The sequence below is a fragment of the Oncorhynchus mykiss genome, chromosome 16, assembly GCF_013265735.2.
Source record: "Oncorhynchus mykiss isolate Arlee chromosome 16, USDA_OmykA_1.1, whole genome shotgun sequence".
Taxonomy (NCBI): Eukaryota; Metazoa; Chordata; class Actinopteri; order Salmoniformes; family Salmonidae; genus Oncorhynchus; species Oncorhynchus mykiss.
The window spans coordinates 15,101,952-15,121,344 of record NC_048580.1 but is presented as its reverse complement, the minus strand read 5'-3'; the positions used below and the strand labels follow the sequence as shown (position 1 = coordinate 15,121,344).

Below are 19,393 nucleotides of genomic sequence, written 5' to 3'. Positions count from 1 at the left end.
GTGCACATCTTCATTAGAAGAGAAAGAATGGGAGGAGGAGGGGGAGGACACTCCGGCTGAGAGAGGAAGGGATTAGAGAGAGAACAGGAGAGGGGCTGGGGTGTGTGTGTGTGTGTGTGTGTGTGTGTGTGTGTGTGTGTGTGTGTGTGTGTGTGTGTGTGTGTGTGTGTGTGTGTGTGTGTTAGGGTACCCGTTGGTTGGGGGTTTGAAGTGTGGATCTAGCTGCATCACCTGGTTGTGAGTAGAGATTGAATACTGCCTTGTGTACTATAATTATGTCAATGCAAAAATAGAACATGGAAACCAACAAAACAATTAGGAAAATCAAGGCGGCACACAGGTACAGAAATCTAACTGTGATGTCCAGTTTGTAAGCTGGGGTGGTGGGTGGGTGAATGGGTTACATCCAAACCGGATTTTAATGTTTGCTCTTCAACAGACAGAAACATCTGGAAACTAGAAACACGGATGTAGACTCAAACATGGATTTCCTCCAAAGACAGTAAAGTATCTCCCCTCCGAGCAGAGATCTCTAATACTGGTCTACAGGAGGTGCAGGCTTTTATTCTGACCCAGCACAAACACACCTGATCCAACTAACCATCAAGCCCTTGGCTACAACTAAAGTGTCGACACCCCATTGGTCATGCAGAACCAGTATGCAGGACCAGTGGCTCAGGCCCAGCCCCAGACTGAATACGTACAGACGCAGCTGAGCGTCCAGGCCCCCGCTGGGCCACAATGGCTCCTGAGATGGCCTTGATCCAGCTGTGCATCTCCTCTGGACTGTCCGACTAGAAAGGGAGGAGGGGGAGGAAGAAAAGGAGACACGTAGGAAACAAGAGAGAAAAGGAGGAGGTCACTGGGTGACAATGGCAAGGAACACTGACTGTATCTCTTCGTCAGTTTTGCTGGAATGAAATCTATATGTTCATCTATTACCCTGAGAAAGAACATGTCCCACCTGCATGTAGAAGGTCCTTGAGCTTGTGACGACTTCAAATAGATTGTCCCTCTGCATTAAGTCACTGGATGGAAAGAGATGACACCACTTTCAATAATATTCCAACATCCCAGTGACAGGAATCACTGGGTGTGAATGCAAGAGCGCATCGCCATCAAAGGGCGACGGTAAGCTCACTCTGTTGGTCCATGTCCAACATGTATTCCTATCTGTGAGCTCGCTACAGTTGTTAACCATTTCTGCGTCCCAAATGGCACTCTATTCCTCGTCAAAAGCAGTGTTCTAAATAAGGAATAGGGTGCCATTTGGGAGACATGCCATGTCCGTTCACTTTGGCACTATGCCTGTCAACGTCAATAGCCAACCTGTTCAGCTCAGTGACTAACGTGAAAAAGACACTGACCTCTGTTTGCACTCCTGAACTTTGTGAACCTCTTTCAGCGGGATCACACGCAGAGGCTCCCTCTCCTGAGAGAGAGAGAGAGCGAGAGACAGAACATTTATACAAGACGTAATTCACCTGACAACATGACAACATGGCAACAACTAAAAGTAAAGCCTAATGGAGCATGACAACCTAAGTGCTAGTTCCTGATGTTCATTGAATAGAGAGGACACAGAGAAGGTAGAAGGGGAGTATTCATGATCATTGGCATTATGCTATACTAATAGGATACCTGTCCAGAATGAAGCCTAATAACTGTATGCAATTCTTTCTCTCATCCTGCTAAACCATAAAGCAGGGTAGAGTTACACAGGGGAAGCCTCCAGAGGCTCTGGCACAACGGCAGCACGCACACACACACACACACACTTAGAAATGTCCTTGTTTTTGAAAGAAAAGCACATTTTTTGTCCATTATGATAACATCAAATTGATCAGAAATACAGTGTAGACATTGTTAATGTTGTAAATGACTATTGTAGCTGGAAACAGATTATTTTTAATGGGATATCTACATAGGCGTACAGAGGCCCATTATCAGCAACCATCACTTCTGTGTTCCAATGGCACGTTGTGTTAGCTAATCAAAGTTTATCATTTTAAAAAGGCTAATTGATCATTATAAAACCCTTTTGCAAGAAACTCAAGATCTCGTACAGCGCTGTGTACTACTCCCTTCACAGAACAGCGCAAACTGGCTCTAACCAGAATAGAAAGAGTTGAGGACTATTTAATGAAGCTGCCAGTTGAGGACTTGTGAGGCATCTGTTTCTCAAACTAGACACTCTAATGTACTTGTCCTCTTTCTCAGTTGTGCACCGGGGACTCCCAATCCTCTTTCTATTCTGGTTAAAGCCAGTTTGTGCTGTTCTGTGAAGGGAGTAGTACACAGCGTTGTACGAGATCTTCAGTTTCTTGGCAATTTCTCGCATGGAATAGCCTTAATTTCTCAGAACAAAAATAGACTGACGAGTTTCAGAAGAAAGGTCTTTGTTTCTAGCCATTTTGAGCCTGTAATCGAACCCACAAATGCTGATGCTCCAGATACTCGACAAGTCTAAAGAAAGCCAGTTTTATTGCTTCTTTAATCAGAACAACAGTTTTCAGCTGTGCTAACATAATTGCAAAACGGTTTTCTAATGATCAATTAGTCTTTTAAAATGATAAACGTGGATTAGCTAACACAATGTGCCATTGGAGCACAGGAGTGATGGTTGCTGATAATGGGCCTCTGTACGCCTATGTAGATATTCCATAAAAAAATCAGCCGTTTCCAGCAACAATAGTCATTTACAACATTAATGTCTACACTGTATTTCTGATCAATTTGATGCTATTTTAATGGACAAAACATTTGCTTTTCTTTCAAAAACAAGGACATTTCTAAGTGACCCCAAACTTTTGAACGGTTTGGACGCAAAATCCCTAAAGGGAACACCCCTGTCTCCCTATAACACCGCGCACGGACGCACGCACGCACACACGCACACACACACACACACACACACACTGGCTCAATTTCAGCATAATCTCTATAAGAGACGGATCTCTGCATGTCTTTGGCCCTGGGTTAGTGGCCCTAATGGTACTTTAGTAGGAGAGGATGGAGAGATTAAGTGGTCTGGAGAGAGAACACACCCAGGCCTAGCCGAGACATCCAATAGTGCTCGCTAGATCTGCACTATCGTCTAGGATTAATGTGTATTCCCGGTAATACACTTGTTTCCCCCGTGGACCGTCTCGCACATAAAACATCCTTCATCAAATCAAATCAAATCTTATTTGTCACATATACATGGTTAGCAGATTAATGCGAGTGTAGCGAAATGCTTGTGCTTTTAGTTCCGACAATGCAGTAATAACCAACGAGTAATCTAACCTAACAATTCCACAACTACTACCTTATACACACAAGTGTAAGGGGATAAAGAATATGTACATAAAGATATATGAATGAGTGATGGTACAGAACGGCATAGGCAAGATGCAGTGGATGGTATCGAGTACAGTATATACATATGAGATGAGTAATGTAGGGTATGTAAACAAAGTGGCATAGTTTAAAGTGGCAAGTGATACATGTATTACATAAAGATGCAGTAGATGATATAGAGTACAGTATATACATATACATATGAGAAGAGTAATGTAGGGTATGTAAACATTATATTATATTAAGTGCCATTGTTTAAAGTGCTAGTGATACATTTTTACATCAATTTTCATTATTTAAGTGGTTGGAGTTGAGTCAGTATGTTGGCAGCAGCCACTGAATGTTAGTGGTGGCTGTTTAACAGTCTGATGGCCTTGAGATAGAAGCTGTTTTTCAGTCTCTCGGTCCCTGCTTTGATGCACCTGTACTGACCTCGCCTTCTGGATGATAGCGGGGTGAACAGGCAGTGGCTCGGGTGGTTGTTGTCCTTGATGATCTTTATGGCCTTCCTGTGACATCGGGTGGTGTAGGTGTCCTGGAGGGCAGGTAGTTTGCCCCCGGTGATGCGTTGTGCAGACCTCACTACCCTCTGGAGAGCCTTACGGTTGTGGGCGGAGCAGTTGCCGGACCAGGCGGTGATACAGCCCGACAGGATGCTCTCGGTTGTGCATCTGTAGAAGTTTGTGAGTGCTTTTGGTGACAAGCCAAATTTCTTCAGCCTCCTGAGGTTGAAGAGGCGCTGCTGCGCCTTCTCCACAACGCTGTCTGTTGGGTGGACCAATTCAGTTTGTCCGTGATGTGTACGCCGAGGAACTTAAAACTTACTACCCTCTCCACTACTGTCCCGTCGATGTGGATAGGGGGGTGCTCCCTCTGCTGTTTCCTGAAGTCCACAATCATCTCCTTTGTTTTGTTGATGTTGAGTGTGAGGTTATTTTCCTGACACCACACTCCAAGGGCCCTTACCCCCTCCCTGTAGGCCGTCTCGTCGTTGTTGGTAATCAAGCTGTGACACTGTAGTGTCATCCACAAACTTGATGATTGAGTTGGATGCGTGCATGGCCACGCAGTCGTGGGTGAACAGGGAAACAGGAGAGGGTTCAGAATGCACCCTTGTGGGGCCCCAGTGTTGAGGATCAGCGGGGTGGAGATGTTGTTACCTACCCTCAGGGCGGCCCATCAGGAAGTCCAGTACCCAGTTGCACAGGGCGGGGTCGAGACCCAGGGTCTCGAGCTTGATGACGAGTTTGGAGGGTACTATGGTGTTAAATGCTGAGCTGTAGTCGATGAACAGCATTCTCACATAGGTATTCCTCTTGCCCAGATGGGTTAGGGCAGTGTGCAGTGTGGTTGCGATTGTGTCGTCTGTGGACCTATTGGGGCGGTAAGCAAATAGGAGTGGGTCTAGGGTGTCGGGTAGGGTGAAGGTGATATGGTCCTTGACTAGTCTCTCAAAGCACTTCATGATGACGGAAGTGAGTGCTACGGGGCGGTAGTCGTTTAGCTCAGTTACCTTAGCTTTCTTGGGAACAGGAACAATGGTGGCCCTCTTGAAGCATGTGGGAACAGCAGACTGGGATAAGGATTGATTGAATATGTCCGTAAACACACCAGCCAGCTGGTCTGCAAATACTCTGGGGACGCGGCTGGGGATGCCGTTTTGGCCTTTTCCTGACACCCAAAATTACTTGTTACCTTTTTAATGCTTGGCACAACAGGAAAATGGTCCAATTCACGCACTTATCAAGAGAACATCCCTGGTCATCCCTATTGGCTCTGATCTGGGGGACTCACTAAAAAAAATGCTTCATTTATAAATTATGCCTGAGTGTTAGAGTGTGCCCTGGCTATCCGTAAAAATGTATTTTTTTTAAATGGTGCCATCTGGTTTACTTAATTATGAATTATTTAATTAATTATTAATACTTTTACTTTTAACACTTAAGTATATTTTAGCAATTACATTTACTTTTGATATGTAAGTATATTAAAACCAAATACTTTTAGACTTTTACTCAAGTAGTATTTTACTGGATGACTTTCACTTTTACTTGAGTCATTTTCTATGAAGGTATCTTTACTTTTACTCAAGTATGACAATTGGATACTTTCCCGCCACTATGTCTTAATAAAACACAATTTTCCACCACCATTTTCAGATTTTCTGACAATTTTGTCACGTTCTGATCTGTTTCACCTATCCTTGTGATTGTCTCCTCCAGGTGTCGCTTATTTTCCCCGGTGTATTTATCCCTGTGTTTCCTGTCTCTCTGTGCCAGTTCGTCTTGTATGTTCAAGTCAACCAGTGTGTTTATCCCGTGTTCCTGCTTTTTCTATTCTCTTTAGTGGTGAGTTTGTACAGCCTCCCCCAGCTCCCCGAGATCCCCGCTTACCTCTTCCGGAACAATATTCTGGTACCTGCCAGGGTTTTCTTTCTCACTGCTCCCTTATTTTTGAGCTACAGCCATCTTCGTTTCCTTCAGAACTTTAGAAGATACCGTATATTATTACGCTAATGTCAAGAAGGGCGCTCTCCTGGACTACGGCAGTTTGGGAGCAACAATCCGCCATTTGTTGTCATCTGGAGAATTTCATGGCAGAGGTGAGGAAGGTATTCGATTCTCCGGTATCCGGGAGAAATCTTCTTGAATTACGTCAAGACTCCCGTAGTGTGGCAGACTAGGCTGTTGATTTTCGCACATTGGCCGCTGAGAGTGCCTGGAATCCGGAGTCCCGTTTCCGATACCTTCCTTCACGGACTATCTGAGGTGATAAAAGATGAGCTAGCTGCTCGGGAATTACCGGTGGACCTCGATTCCCTCATCGCCCCTCATCATTAGAATTGATGGACATCTAAGGGAATGCAGGAGTGAGAGGAGGTCTGGCTTAGGTCACAATCGTTCATCCGCAGTGGCTCGCTCATCTTCAAAGGATTCCGGATGTCCCCGAAGGCTATTTTTCCGAGAATCATCGATGACGGATGAGCTTGATACACCAGAACCTATGCAACTGGGAAGGGCTAGGTTATCGCCTAGGGAACGTTCCCGCAGGCTAAGCTCCAATTGTTGTCTGTATTGTGGAGCTGTAGGGCATTACATAGCCACCTGCCCAGTAAAGCGACCTGAAGCCTTAGTAGGTACAACTACTCTGGTGACTCTGACTGGGAACCCTCTAAGTCCCATTACCCAAACTCCTTATGTGAGCTTGCTGTGGGGAGACTAGTCTCAGTCTCTCCGGGTGTTTATTGACTCTGGGGGAGATGAGAGTTTCATGGACGCTACCTTGGTATCAGAACTAAGTATCCCTACTCAACTCCTCTCTGTTACCATGGATGCCAGGGCACTAGAGAGCCGCTCCATTGGTAGCGTCACAAACAGCACAGTTGCCATTAATATGCGGGTATCTGGAAATCAGAGTGAGTCAATTCAGCTCCTCCTCATTGAGTTCCCTCACCTACCTTTTGTTTTGGAGTTTTCTTGGCTCCAGAAGCACAACCCAGATATTGACTGGACTACGGGTTCCATCCTGAGTTGGAGCTTGTTCTGCCATTAACATTGCCTAAAGGCGGCACAGCCTTCTCCGAAACGTCTGCCTCCAGGGTTAAGTACGGTCTTGGATCTTTCTGCCGTGCCCGCAGAGTATCATGACTTCCTGGAGGTTTTCAGCAAGGCTCGTGCTACCTCCCTTCCTCCACATCCTCCTTACGATCGTGCTATTGACCTTCTTCCGGGAACCACACCGCCTCAAGACCGGCTATATCCTCTGTCTGGTCCTGAGACCAAGGCCATGGAGGAGTACATGTTCGACAGGTCCTTCAGCGCCTCCTGGAGAATCAGTTGTTTGTAAAAGCTGAGAAGTGTGAGTTCCAACGCTCCACTATCTCCTTTCTGGGATACATTATTGTTGAGGGGAATGTTCTGATGGATCCGGAGAAGGTGAGAGCGGTGGTGGCTTGGCCCCAGCCCACGTCCAGGGTGAAGCTACAACGGTTTCTGGGATTTGCACATTCCACCGCCCTTTAATTCGGGGCTACAGCAACCTGGCGGCTCCCCTCTCTGCACTCACCTCTCCCAAGGTACCGTTCACATTGTCTCCAGCAGCGGACAAGGCTTTGGGGATCTAAAGCAGCGATTTACTACTGCTCCCATCCTCATCCACCCGGACCCGACTTGCCAGTTTGTGGTTGAGGTTGATGCTTCCGATGTGGGAGTAGGGGCCGTTCTTTCCCAGCAATCCGTCCAGGACCAAAATCATCTTCCCTGTGCCTTCAGGTCCCATCACCTCAACTCTGCGGAGAGGAAATATGACGTTGGGAACCGGGAACTCCTAGCGGTTAAGATGGCTCTGGAGGAGTGGAGAGACTGGCTGGAAGGGGCGGAACATCCATTTCTGGATGGACGGATCCTAAGAATTTAGAATACCGCTGCCCTGCCAAGCGCCTCAACCCAAGGCAAGCTCGTTGGGCTCTGTTAATTACCAGGTCCAATTTCACCATCTCCTACCGCCCAGGGTCAAAAACCGTGAAGCCGGACGCTCTATCCAGTCTGTACAGTTCCACTGCCACACCCTCTGAATCTGAGACCATCCTCCCAGGCCTCTTATTTGATGGCTTCTATTGTTTGGGGAATTGAGGCTCTGTTCCGCAATGCACCGGTCTCAGGTCCTGGAACGGGCTCACTCCTCCAGGCTTACCTGTCATCTTGGTACTTGTCGAACCCTGGCTTTCCTTCGTCAACGCATCTGGTGGCCCACCATGGTTTCTGATGTCTCGGCCTTCGTCGCCGCATGCATGGTGTGTACGCAAAGCAAGACTCCGCGGCAAGCTCCGTCTGGCCTCCTACAGCCACTCCCTGTCCCTCATCACCCCTGGTCCCATATTTCTCTGGATTTTGTCACTGGGCTTCCTCCGTCAGATGGCAACACCACCATCCTGATGGTGGTTGACAGATTCTCCAAGGGCGCCCATTTCATCCCTCTTCCGAAGTTACCTTCAGCCAAGGAGACGGCCCAGCTTATGGTGCAGCACGTCTGCCGAATCCATGGACTCCCAGTTGAGATTGTCTCGGACCGGGGTCCTCAGTTCTCGTCCAAGTTCTGGAAGGTGTTCTGTACTCTTATCGGGTCGTCAGCCAGCCTGTCCTCTGGGTTTCATCCCCAATCTAACGGCGAGTCAGAGCGAGCCAATCAAGATATGGAGATGGCACTCCGGTGACTTGTTGTCAGTAATTCCACCACCTGGAGTCAGCAACTGGTCTGGGTGGAATATGCCAGGAACACTCTCCCCTGCTCCGCCACTGGACTATCCCCCTTCGAATGCTCCATGGGGTATCAGCCTCCACTCTTCCCAGAGCAAGAAGTTGAGGACAACATACCTCCACCCCAGAAGTTTGTCCGCTGTCGGCGTACCTGGAAAAGGCGGCTCTTCTCTTCTCTTCTCTCTTCTCGCTTGGGCGGCTCTTCTCAAGACCATCTCCAGGTATTGTCAACAAGCAGACCGCCACCGGACTGTCCACTCGGGGGTATGGTATGGTTGACCTACCCACCTGGGTAGAAGCCCATAAACTTTCCCCCATCTCATTGGTCCTTTCCCCATTTCTAGAGTCATTAGTCCCACGGCTGTCCAACTGCTGTTGCCCTGTACCCTCCGTGTTCACCCTACTTTTCAGGTGTCCAGGATTAAGCCCTTGTCTCACAGTGTTCTATTTCTAGGCCCATCGCTCCCCCCCGAGTCATCGATGGCCAGCCAGCGTACACGGTGAGATGCCTCCTGAGGGTTTGACCACGGGGCAGGGGTTTCCAGTACCTGGTTGACTGGGAGGGTTATGGCCCGGAGGAGAGGTGCTGGGTTCCTGCTAAAGACATTCTGGACTCGGCCCTAATCACCGACACCCCGGTCAGCCAGGTATGCACCCAGGTAGGACTCCTGGTGGCGTCCCTAGAGGGGGATACTGTCACGCCCTGATCTGTTTCGCCTGTCCTTGTGATTGTCTCCACCTCCTCCAGGTGTCGCTTATTTTTCCCGGTGTATTTATCCCTGTGTTTCCTGTCTCTTTGTGCCAGTTCGTCTTGTATGTTCAAGTCAACCAGCGTGTTTTTTCCGTGTTCCTACTTTTCCTATTCTCATTTTGCTAGTCCTGCCGGTTTTGACCCTTGCCTGTTTCTGGACTCTGTACCTGCCTGCCTTGATGTCGAGCCTGCCTGCAACTCTGTACCTCCTGGACTCTGAACTGGTTTTGACCTTTTGCCTATCCATGACCATTCTCTTGCCTACCCTTTTGGATTATAATAAATATCAAAGACTCAAACCATCTGCCTCCCGTGTCTGCATCTGAGTCTCGCCTTATTCCCTTATACATTTAAAATGCTGCATACCCGTGGCTATACGTGGTGTGTAACATTCTAAATTGTCCAAAAATCTGTTAGGGCCAATGGGAGACAAGCTCATTCACTACACAAGCCACTCTTTATTCTAAAAACGCAGGGAGTAAAGGAGGGAGAAAACTTGTCCCTCTTGTCTGAACTCGTTCTCTACCTCTCAGACCATGAGAGAGGAGGTGCAGAATGTGAGTGGGACAAACAGATTTATCAACAATCTTGCATTCATCTAGCTACAGTACAGAATAGAAATGCTGAGAATCTGGGCCAGCATGGATGATGAATCAAAACCCAGCTTGTCCATTTGGAAGTCCTATTTATTAGTAGCTGTGCCAAGAGCTTTGGGAGCCTGCAACAATACACAGACCTGGAGTCGGCTCTTATCTAATCTGTGTGTGTCTGTCAGGAGCTCTAGGGGTCTGTGAAACACAGGTGCAAAACAAAGACGAACTGCTAGCCAACGGGGTCAGGCAGCTCCTTTCAATTGTGTGTTGGCGTGGGCGGCTCAAGGTAATTTTGTGTGGAGTGTGTGTCACCTTGCTCACAGCCGCCCACAGAAGGAGGAGAGGACAGAGACACATTCCCACTAACCAGGTCTGACTTAAAGTAGCTGACTGCATTCTCCTCCAGTAAGAAGTATCTCCTCTTCCAGTTCTTCATCTGCGGAAGAGAAAGGAAAACATTACAGATGGCTGGCAACATTTCCAGCTCCTCCAAATCCTTTTGACTTGCTAAGAATTCTGCTAATTGATAGCTATTCCGACATTGTATATGGCCACTGGTTGCTTTAGAAGGTCTGGATTACTGTGGTTAATATGTTCCATTAATAGATTAGCTAAGAGAAGTTAGGTCAAAGGCAGAACAACGATGAGGGATATAATTCACCCTATGAAACAGCTGGTCAGATGCCTGCTGCTATCCAACTCCAACACATCATAATCATATAGGTTGACAAACACACACAGCCAGGAATTCCACTAGTATAAAAAGCTTGTAGCTGAGGGAGAATCCCTCTGAGCTTGTGGTGTACTCATTAGGAACCACACGGCAGAAACGTTTTCCATTGCGTTCCGTTACGAACGGTGGTCCTACTGCGGGCTTCTAGGGCTACAGCACCGGGAAGAGTTCTCCCACTGTCTGTACCGTCTCTACTCACCACGGCTCCCTGCTTCACACAGTATCCAGCCTTGATGAGCGCCTGGTCCTGCGCCCCTCGCCCCAGGAAGTAGGGCAGCTGGCTGTGGGCCTTCCGCTGGCCCCCCCGCTCTGCTCCGTTCTGCCCCCCGTCGCCCTGCTCCTGCACCGCAGGACACACACAGGTAAGTGTACAAACACACACACGCATGGGAGTATATCGGACACACACACACACACACACACACACACACGTGTGTGTGGCAAGCCCCCACCATATCTTCATCTCCAGTGACTATAAATGTGTGTTTACAGCAAACAATAATGATAGCGAATTCACTGGCTGTTCCATAATCTGAAGTTGAGGCCAGACCACTGCACTGCCACTGCCCACACAGGAAGTGACATCATAGCTTGTGCATCTGGATGTAACTTTTCACTTTCAGCCCGTGTTTTTTAAGAGGCCTTGCTACATACCATATACCAACACAAGACAGGATATGACTGGTACTGCTCATACGTACCAGAAAACACACCACACAGTGAGCTCCTCCTCAGAGGAACATTAAGTTCAATGTCTGTCACTATCTAAAATATTGCCTGATCCATGGACATTTCTATTCAGTCAGACCATCTATTTATATTGCTGATTAACATGGCTGAAATCAAGTTACTAAGGGAACAAAAACTCAGTTATGGAATGTTGCTTGTTACTGTCCCAATTTGACAGATTTGACTGAACTGTTCCAAGCCACAGCTGAGCAAATGGCCTTCAAACATATGTCAGATATGTCTATTTACTCGTGTTAAGGGTTGCAGATTTTCAGAAACTCCCCCAGGTTTTCCAGAAATCCCAGGTGAGGGAATCCAGGATATTCCTTCTTGATTCCAGGAATATCCCATCCCGGACATCTGGAAAATCTGATCCTTACTCCTTACTCATGTTTGGTTAGGGCCTGGTTAGTGCTGGGCCAGACTGGTGCATCTTCCTTACCTGTGTGGCAGTGATGATGGGTACTCCACCTATGATCTCTGTCTTATAGGAGATCTGCTTTGTGGCACCCAGCCCCTCCTGGGTCATCTCTGCACTGGGCTGGCCATCCCCCGACTTTGGCACCTGGAACATGTCAAATAAACATCAACTCCCAGAGTGCATCGGGCCAACATGCCCCAAAACCTTGTTAGATGTGTCCCTCAGCGGTCTCTGTAGTGACATGATGATGTACTCCCTGCCTGCTCGTTAGTCTATTTTCCATCAACTCTAGCCTGGGGGCTCAGAGACAAACTGCTACACTGAGTGGTGACTGGGGTAATCGATTGGTGTGTGTGTGTGTGTGCGCTCAGGCCAGGTATCACACTCCAGTGCACACACACACAGTCAAACATTGACAGCCGTCTGTAGAAGTGTGTGGTACAATATGTATGAGTGTGTGTGCGTCTGTGTGCGTGACCTTGTTGAGTGGACTGTGAGACTGTATTGCAGTGTCAGCGGCAGGACTAAACTCAGTAAAGAGAACATGAGTCAACAGAGTTTGATGAGACTTCAATACAGTGCGTGTATTGTGAAGTTATTACATAACTGATTATTATGTTACGTTATACTTAACGCCCAGTCCATGTTCCATACATGGATGTGGTTTAATTAAGCAATAAGGCATGTGGTATGTGGCCAATATACCAAGGCTAAGGGCTGTTCTTAGGCACGACGCAACCCCCAAGGTACCTTATTGCTATTATAAACTGGTTACCAACATAATTAGAGCAATAAAAATAAATATTGTTTCGTTACGGTCTGATAAACCATGGCTGTCAGCCAATCAGCATTCAGGGCTTAAACCACCCAGTTTATAAGAGTAATTAGAGTGGAACATCCTCTCCAGTGAATCCCAGTGAAAGCACACTGTTCTGTCCTGCCCTGTCCTGTCTTGTTCTGTCCTGTTCTGCCCCGTTCTGTTCTGCCCTGTTCTGTTCTGCCCCGTTCTGTTCTGCCCCGTTCTGTTCTGCCCCGTTCTGTTCTGCCCCGTTCTGTTCTGTTCTGCTCTGTTCTGTTCTGCCCCGTTCTGTTCTGCCCCGTTCTGTTCTGCCCCGTTCTGTTCTGCCCCGTTCTGTTCTGTCCTGCCCTGTCCTGTCTTGTTCTGTCCTGTTCTGCCCCGTTCTGTTCTGCCCTGTTCTGTTCTGCTCCGTTCTGTTCTGTTCTGCTCCGTTCTGTTCTGCCCCGTTCTGTTCTGCCCCGTTCTGTTCTGCCTCGTTCTGTTCTGCTCCGTTCTGTTCTGCCCTGTTCTGCCCCGTTCTGTTCTGCCCCGTTCTGTTCTGCCCCGTTCTGTTCTGCCCCGTTCTGTTCTGCCCCGTTCTGTTCTGTTCTGCTCCGTTCTGTTCTGCCCCGTTCTGTTCTGCCCTGTTCTGTTCTGCCCTGTTCTGTTCTGCCCTGTTCTGTTCTGCCCTGTTCTGTTCTGTTCTGCCCTGTTCTGTTCTGTTCTGCCCTGTTCTGTTCTGTTCTGCCCTGTTCTGTTCTGTTCTGCCCTGTTCTGTTCTGCTCCGTTCTGTTCTGCCCCGTTCTGTTCTGCCCCGTTCTGTTCTGTTCTGCTCCGTTCTGTTCTGCCCCGTTCTGTTCTGCCCCGTTCTGTTCTGCCCCGTTCTGTTCTGCCCTGTTATGTTATGTTCTGCCCTGTTCTGTTCTGCCCTGTTCTGTTCTGCCCTGTTCTGTTCTGCCCTGTTCTGTCCCGTTCTGTTCTGTCCCATTCTGTTCTGTCCCATTACTTCCTTTTCTGTAGCAACAGTCCGTGACTCAGAGCACTCGCCTTCCCCTTTGTCCTGTGTGCTTTGGTGTGTGTGTGTGTGTGTGTGTGTGTGTGTGTGTGTGTGTGTGTGTGTGTGTGTGTGTGTGTGTGTGTGTGTTTACATTTGTGCAAGGCGAGTGTGTGTGTGTGTATGTACGTGCCTGCCTGTGTGTGTGTCTGTGTGTGTGTGTCCGTGTGTGTGTCTGTATCTGTGAGGGCTAGTCAGATGGGCCCTCAGTGACACAGTAAGAGAAAAGATCCCCCGTCCAGAGGGGTTTGGATGCCCTGTAGGAAACAGACAGGGGTTCCTGGGCCCAGCAAGTGACTGCTTCATAATGTCTTTCTCTCCACTGTTGACTTGACAGTAGACACACGTGAGGTATGCCGGCCTTGTCATCCTCCTCCATCCCACTCACTCACGCCAGCTGAACTGGGATAACACATCCTAATTCTGAATCACAGGTCCTTTCCTAGCCGGCGTTGAGATGGAAGCGGTCTTGTACTACGGGAGACTTATGACAAGAGACAGGGCAGGGGACTCACTGTGATCTTGGTGGCGTTGTTGAGCACGTTGACCCACTCTACCAGATCCTGCTGATCATTGGCCTGGAGGTAGAACTTCCTCATACCAGCATTGATGACTGGGGAGAGAGCGAGAGAGAGAGAGGGGGAGAGAGAGAGAGGGGCAGGAGAGTGAGGGGGGGGGGGCAGGAGAGAGAGAGAGAGAGAGAGAGAGAGAGAGAGAGAGAGAGAGAGAGAGGAGGGGCAGAGAGAGGGAGGGGGAGAGAGGGGCAGAGAGATGTAACTAAATGTGAGAAAAGTCAAGGTGTGTGTCCCAAAATGTGTTCGGGCCACCATGTGGATGGTGTGACACAATTGCGGCGCCTCCAGAGGCCAAATTGTGCTCCGTACTGCATTGCCTGTACAAACACAGCCTCATTTCCCTGACAACTTCCTTCACAACACCTCTGCCTTGCCTTCTGCAGAGGCACTATCACCGTAAACGCTGCATGGCCAATGCAGACGTTGGATTGACCATAGCAGCAGTTCTGTCAGTTAGGCCCATTAGCAGAGTTTAATTATGCATCTCTGTATTTCAGTAACATATTTCTGCTAAGTAGTCTGACACATGCTGTTTAGAGTGCTCGGCTGAGTCCCATGTTCAGAATCCAGAGAGAGACATTTCCATTTTTCCCTATCAGGAATAAGGTGGCATTTGGAACACAACCTTTGTCCGGCAGTATTATGTTTCCCATCCCTAACAGAGACATAATACCAGTGGACCGTCTTCCACCATCCTATTCAAGGAGACATAATACCAGTGGACTGTCTTCCACCATCCTATTCAAGGAGACATAATACCAGTGGACTGTCTTCCACCATCCTATTCAAGGAGACATAATACCAGTGGACTGTCTTCCACCGTCCTATTCAAGGAGACATAATACCAGTGGACTGTCTTCCACCGTCCTATTCAAGGAGACATAATACCAGTGGACCGTCTTCCACCATCCTATTCAAGGAGACATAATACCAGTGGACTGTCTTCCACCATCCTATTCAAGGAGACATAATACCAGTGGACTGTCTTCCACCATCCTATTCAAGGAGACATAATACCAGTGGACTGTCTTCCACCATCTTATTCAAGGAGACATAATACCAGTGGACTGTCTTCCACCGTCCTATTCAAGGAGACATAATACCAGTGGACTGTCTTCCACCGTCCTATTCAAGGAGACATAATACCAGTGGACTGTCTTCCACCGTCCTATTCAAGGAGACATAATACCAGTGGACTGTCTTCCACCGTCCTATTGAAGGAGACATAATACCAGTGGACTGTCTTCCACCGTCCTATTCAAGGAGACATAATACCAGTGGACTATCTTCCACCGTCCTATTCAAGGAGACATAATACCAGTGGACTGTCTTCCACCGTCCTATTCAAGGAGACATAATACCAGTGGACTGTCTTCCACCGTCCTATTCAAGGAGACATAATACCAGTGGACTGTCTTCCACCGTCCTATTCAAGGAGACATAATACCAGTGGACTGTCTTCCACCGTCCTATTCAAGGAGACATAATACCAGTGGACTGTCTTCCACCGTCCTATTCAAGGAGACATAATACCAGTGGACTGTCTTCCACCGTCCTATTGAAGGAGACATAATACCAGTGGACTGTCTTCCACCGTCCTATTCAAGGAGACATAATACCAGTTGACTGTCTTCCACCGTCCTATTGAAGGAGACATAATACCAGTTGACTGTCTTCCACCGTCCTATTGAAGGAGACATAATACCAGTGGACTGTCTTCCACCGTCCTATTGAAGGAGACATAATACCAGTGGACTATCTTCCACCGTCCTATTGAAGGAGACATAATACCAGTGGACTGTCTTCCACCGTCCTATTGAAGGAGACATAATACCAGTGGACTATCTTCCACCGTCCTATTGAAGGAGACATAATACCAGTGGACTGTCTTCCACCGTCCTATTCAAGGAGACATAATACCAGTGGACCGTCTTCCACCGTCCTATTCAAGGAGACATAATACCAGTGGACTGTCTTCCACCGTCCTATTCAAGGAGACATAATACCAGTGGACTGTCTTCCACCGTCCTATTCAAGGAGACATAATACCAGTGGACTGTCTTCCACCGTCCTATTCAAGGAGACATAATACCAGTGGACTGTCTTCTGCCGTCCTATTCAACGTCTCAGTTTTGTGATCCTCACAATGATTCACCAAAGCGCACCAACCCACACACTCAAATGCAAATGCACATGCATATACACACTAGACTCAGTCAGGGCTGAGGTAGGTTTTCCTCATACTTGGACAGTCAGGTAATCCTAAAACTACAGTACTGGAATAGATTGATGAGACTATCCAAAAGTGGACCTGGATCATGCAAATACCAAGGTTAAAAATAAACCCAGGGTTTTAGAGAGGGGGGTTCCGATTTGGACTCCAGCATCCTGTCATGCAGGAAAGACCCCCACCCATGCCCCAAACTCGACACCCCCGCTCATCGAACAACATGGTTGGGTCGAGCCAGCTCTTGGCGGTCACCGGTGGGTCATCCTACTGCTTCCTTCTATTGAGTGGGGGAGCTACTGTATACTCCTGACTGGGGCTGCTGAGGGACAAAGGGCCTGTTGAACAACAGCACGTCATACAGAAAATGGTCCCTTTTAAACCCCAGCGAGGGAGGGAGGGGGGAGGGAATCTATGGAAAGAGGGGACAGGTGAACAGTGAAACAATTACTGATGGGGGGGAGGCTCAAATCATCGACCTTAGTGAACTAAATAAAATCATTCTAGTTCAATAGCTAAAGGTCAACGGTGTCTTTGCTACAAGCTGCCCCCTACTCCCACCCCCCCCACACTCCCTGCCCAGTGCCCCCCCACTTTCCTCCCAATGCTTCCTCCTTCACAGAACCCCCCAGACAGCACACTCCTAGAGAGACAATACATAAACATACTAATACACACAACTAGCAGTAATGTTTTACAAACACTGAATCAAATCCAAAGGTTTTAGGACTTACCGAAGCAGAACTCCGCCTTTGGTCGCAGCTTTGTGGCATCACTCACCTAGAGGGGGAAAGAGAGAGAGCGAGAGAGAGAGAGCGAGAGAGCAAGAGAGCGAGAGCGAGAGAGAGAGAGAGAGGGAGAGAGACAGAGAGAGAGAGAGAGAATGAGACAGATGTTCACACCTAAGACTGTGGTTGGCCATGTCTGTGTCTGTCAGACAGGATTTAATTCAATAACATTATTGGACAACTTGACTGACCTTGGAGATGTAGGTGAGTCTGAGGGAGCCAACATTTTCAGCTCCTTTGGGCAGGTTCTAAACAGAGGATTGAACAGTGATGAAAACATTAAACGATTTTCAAGTCTTGGAGATGGAAACTAAACTGAAATGAATAATTCAGAGCCCATGGCAGCATCAATAAATGATATCATTTTTTGAGGGCATAACCAAGTCTGTCTTTGTACAGGTATTCCTCACTGAGCTCCCACTCCCCACCAAACAGATGACATGCATTTAATAGACCTGTAAAACATTAAGTCTGATTGTTTCTGTTCACGCCAATATCTGGGGGAGGGAAAGACAGACAGACGGACGGACGGACGGACGTCTGGGCAGACGTGTAACTCGACTCGGTTTCCCCAGACGTAGCATCATCTCCCCAGCCGACGACACACACATTTCCTCTTGATGGCCCAGAGTGGTCTGGCCAGACCAGACGGATGAATCCAGTGCAATACTTTATGAGATTAGGTCAGTCCAAACAGAAGCAACTATTAAATTCATCCTACCGCTAATGTTCTACTCCAGTGCATACTGTAAGTACATAGGACCGTGTCAGCTGCTGCCCACTCAAAAAATGACATCAGCCTAAATGCATGCGTTGATTAAACACACAGACATGAGAGACTGATGACTTGAGGGAGGTGAGAGCATCATAGCCTAACTCATGATTTCCTCTGTGAAATGTACAGTACCAGTCAAAATTTTGGACACACCCACTCATTCAATGTTTTTTCTTTATTTTCTACATTGTAGAATTATAGCGAAGACATCAAAACTATGAAATAACACATTTGCAATCATGTAGTAACCCCCAAAAAAGTGTTAAACAAATCAAAATATATTTAATATTTTAGATTCTTGAAAGTAGCCACCCTCTGCCTTGATGACAGCTTTGCACACTCTTGGCATTCTCTCAACCAGCTTCACCTGGAATGCTTTTCCAACAGTCTTGAAGGAGTTCCACATGTGCTGAGCACTTGTTGGCTGCTTTTCCTTCACACTGAGGTTCAACTCATCCCAAACCATCTCAAATAGGTTGAGGTTGGGTGATTGTGGAGGCCAGGTCATCTGATGCAGCACTCCATCATGCTCCGTCTTGGTCAAATAGCCCTTACACAGCCTGGAGGTGTGTTGGGTCATTGTCCTGTTTAAAAACAACTGGTAGTCCCACTAAATGCAAACCAGATGGGATGGCGTATTGCTGCAGAATGCTGTGGTAGCCATGCTGGTTAAGTATGCCTTGAATTCTAAATAAATCACAGACAGTGTCACCAGCAAAGGACTCCCACACCATCACACCTCCTCTGCCATGCTTCACGATGGGAACCACACATGCTGAGATCACCCGTTGACCTACTATGCGTCTCACAAAGACGCAGTGGTTGGAACCAAAAATCGCAAATTTGGAATCATCAGACCAAAGGACAGATTACCACCGGTCTAATGTCCATTGCTCGTGTTTCTTGGCCCAAGCAATTCTCTTTTTATTATTGGTGTCCTTTAGTAGTGGTTTCTTCGCAGCAAATCAACCATGAAGGTCTAATTCACGCAGTCTCCTCTGAACAGTTGATTGTTGAGATGTGTCTGTTACTTGAACTCTGAGAAGCATTTATTTGGGCTGCAATTTCAGAGGCCAGTAACTCTGATGAACTTATCCTTTGCAGCAGAGGTAACTCTGGGTCTTCCTTCCCTGTGGTGGTCCTCATGAGAGCCAGTTTCATCATAGTACTTGATGGTTTTTGTGACTGCACTTGAAGAAACGTTCAACATTTTTGACATTTTCCGGATTGACTGACTTTTATGTCTTAAAGTATTGATGTCTTAAAGTAATTGCTTATTTGAGCTGTTCTTGCCACAAGATAGACTTGGTCTTCTACCAAATAGTGCTATCTTCTGCATACCACCCCTACCTTGTCACAACACAACTGATTG

General features: G+C 47.6%; 1 protein-coding gene across 7 annotated transcripts in view; it reads right to left on the bottom strand.

The window, feature by feature from the left end:
- Positions 1 to 19,393, bottom strand: part of plekha1b (pleckstrin homology domain containing, family A (phosphoinositide binding specific) member 1b) — a 45,777-nt gene that overhangs the window by 4,121 nt on the left and 22,263 nt on the right. For 6 of the 7 annotated variants that reach the window (XM_036946266.1, XM_036946264.1, XM_036946267.1 and 3 more), the window contains exons 3-11: positions 17,438 to 17,494; positions 17,193 to 17,238; positions 14,172 to 14,269; positions 11,846 to 11,968; positions 10,874 to 11,014; positions 10,309 to 10,377; positions 1,368 to 1,432; positions 965 to 1,028; positions 705 to 794 (exon numbers count right to left, since the gene is read on the bottom strand). In XM_036946266.1, coding sequence (XP_036802161.1) covers positions 705 to 794; positions 965 to 1,028; positions 1,368 to 1,432; positions 10,309 to 10,377; positions 10,874 to 11,014; positions 11,846 to 11,968; positions 14,172 to 14,269; positions 17,193 to 17,238; positions 17,438 to 17,494 — 753 coding nt within the window. The remainder of the gene's footprint in view (positions 1 to 704; positions 795 to 964; positions 1,029 to 1,367; positions 1,433 to 10,308; positions 10,378 to 10,873; positions 11,015 to 11,845; positions 11,969 to 14,171; positions 14,270 to 17,192; positions 17,239 to 17,437; positions 17,495 to 19,393) is intronic. The other variant, XM_036946268.1, reaches the window with a different exon arrangement.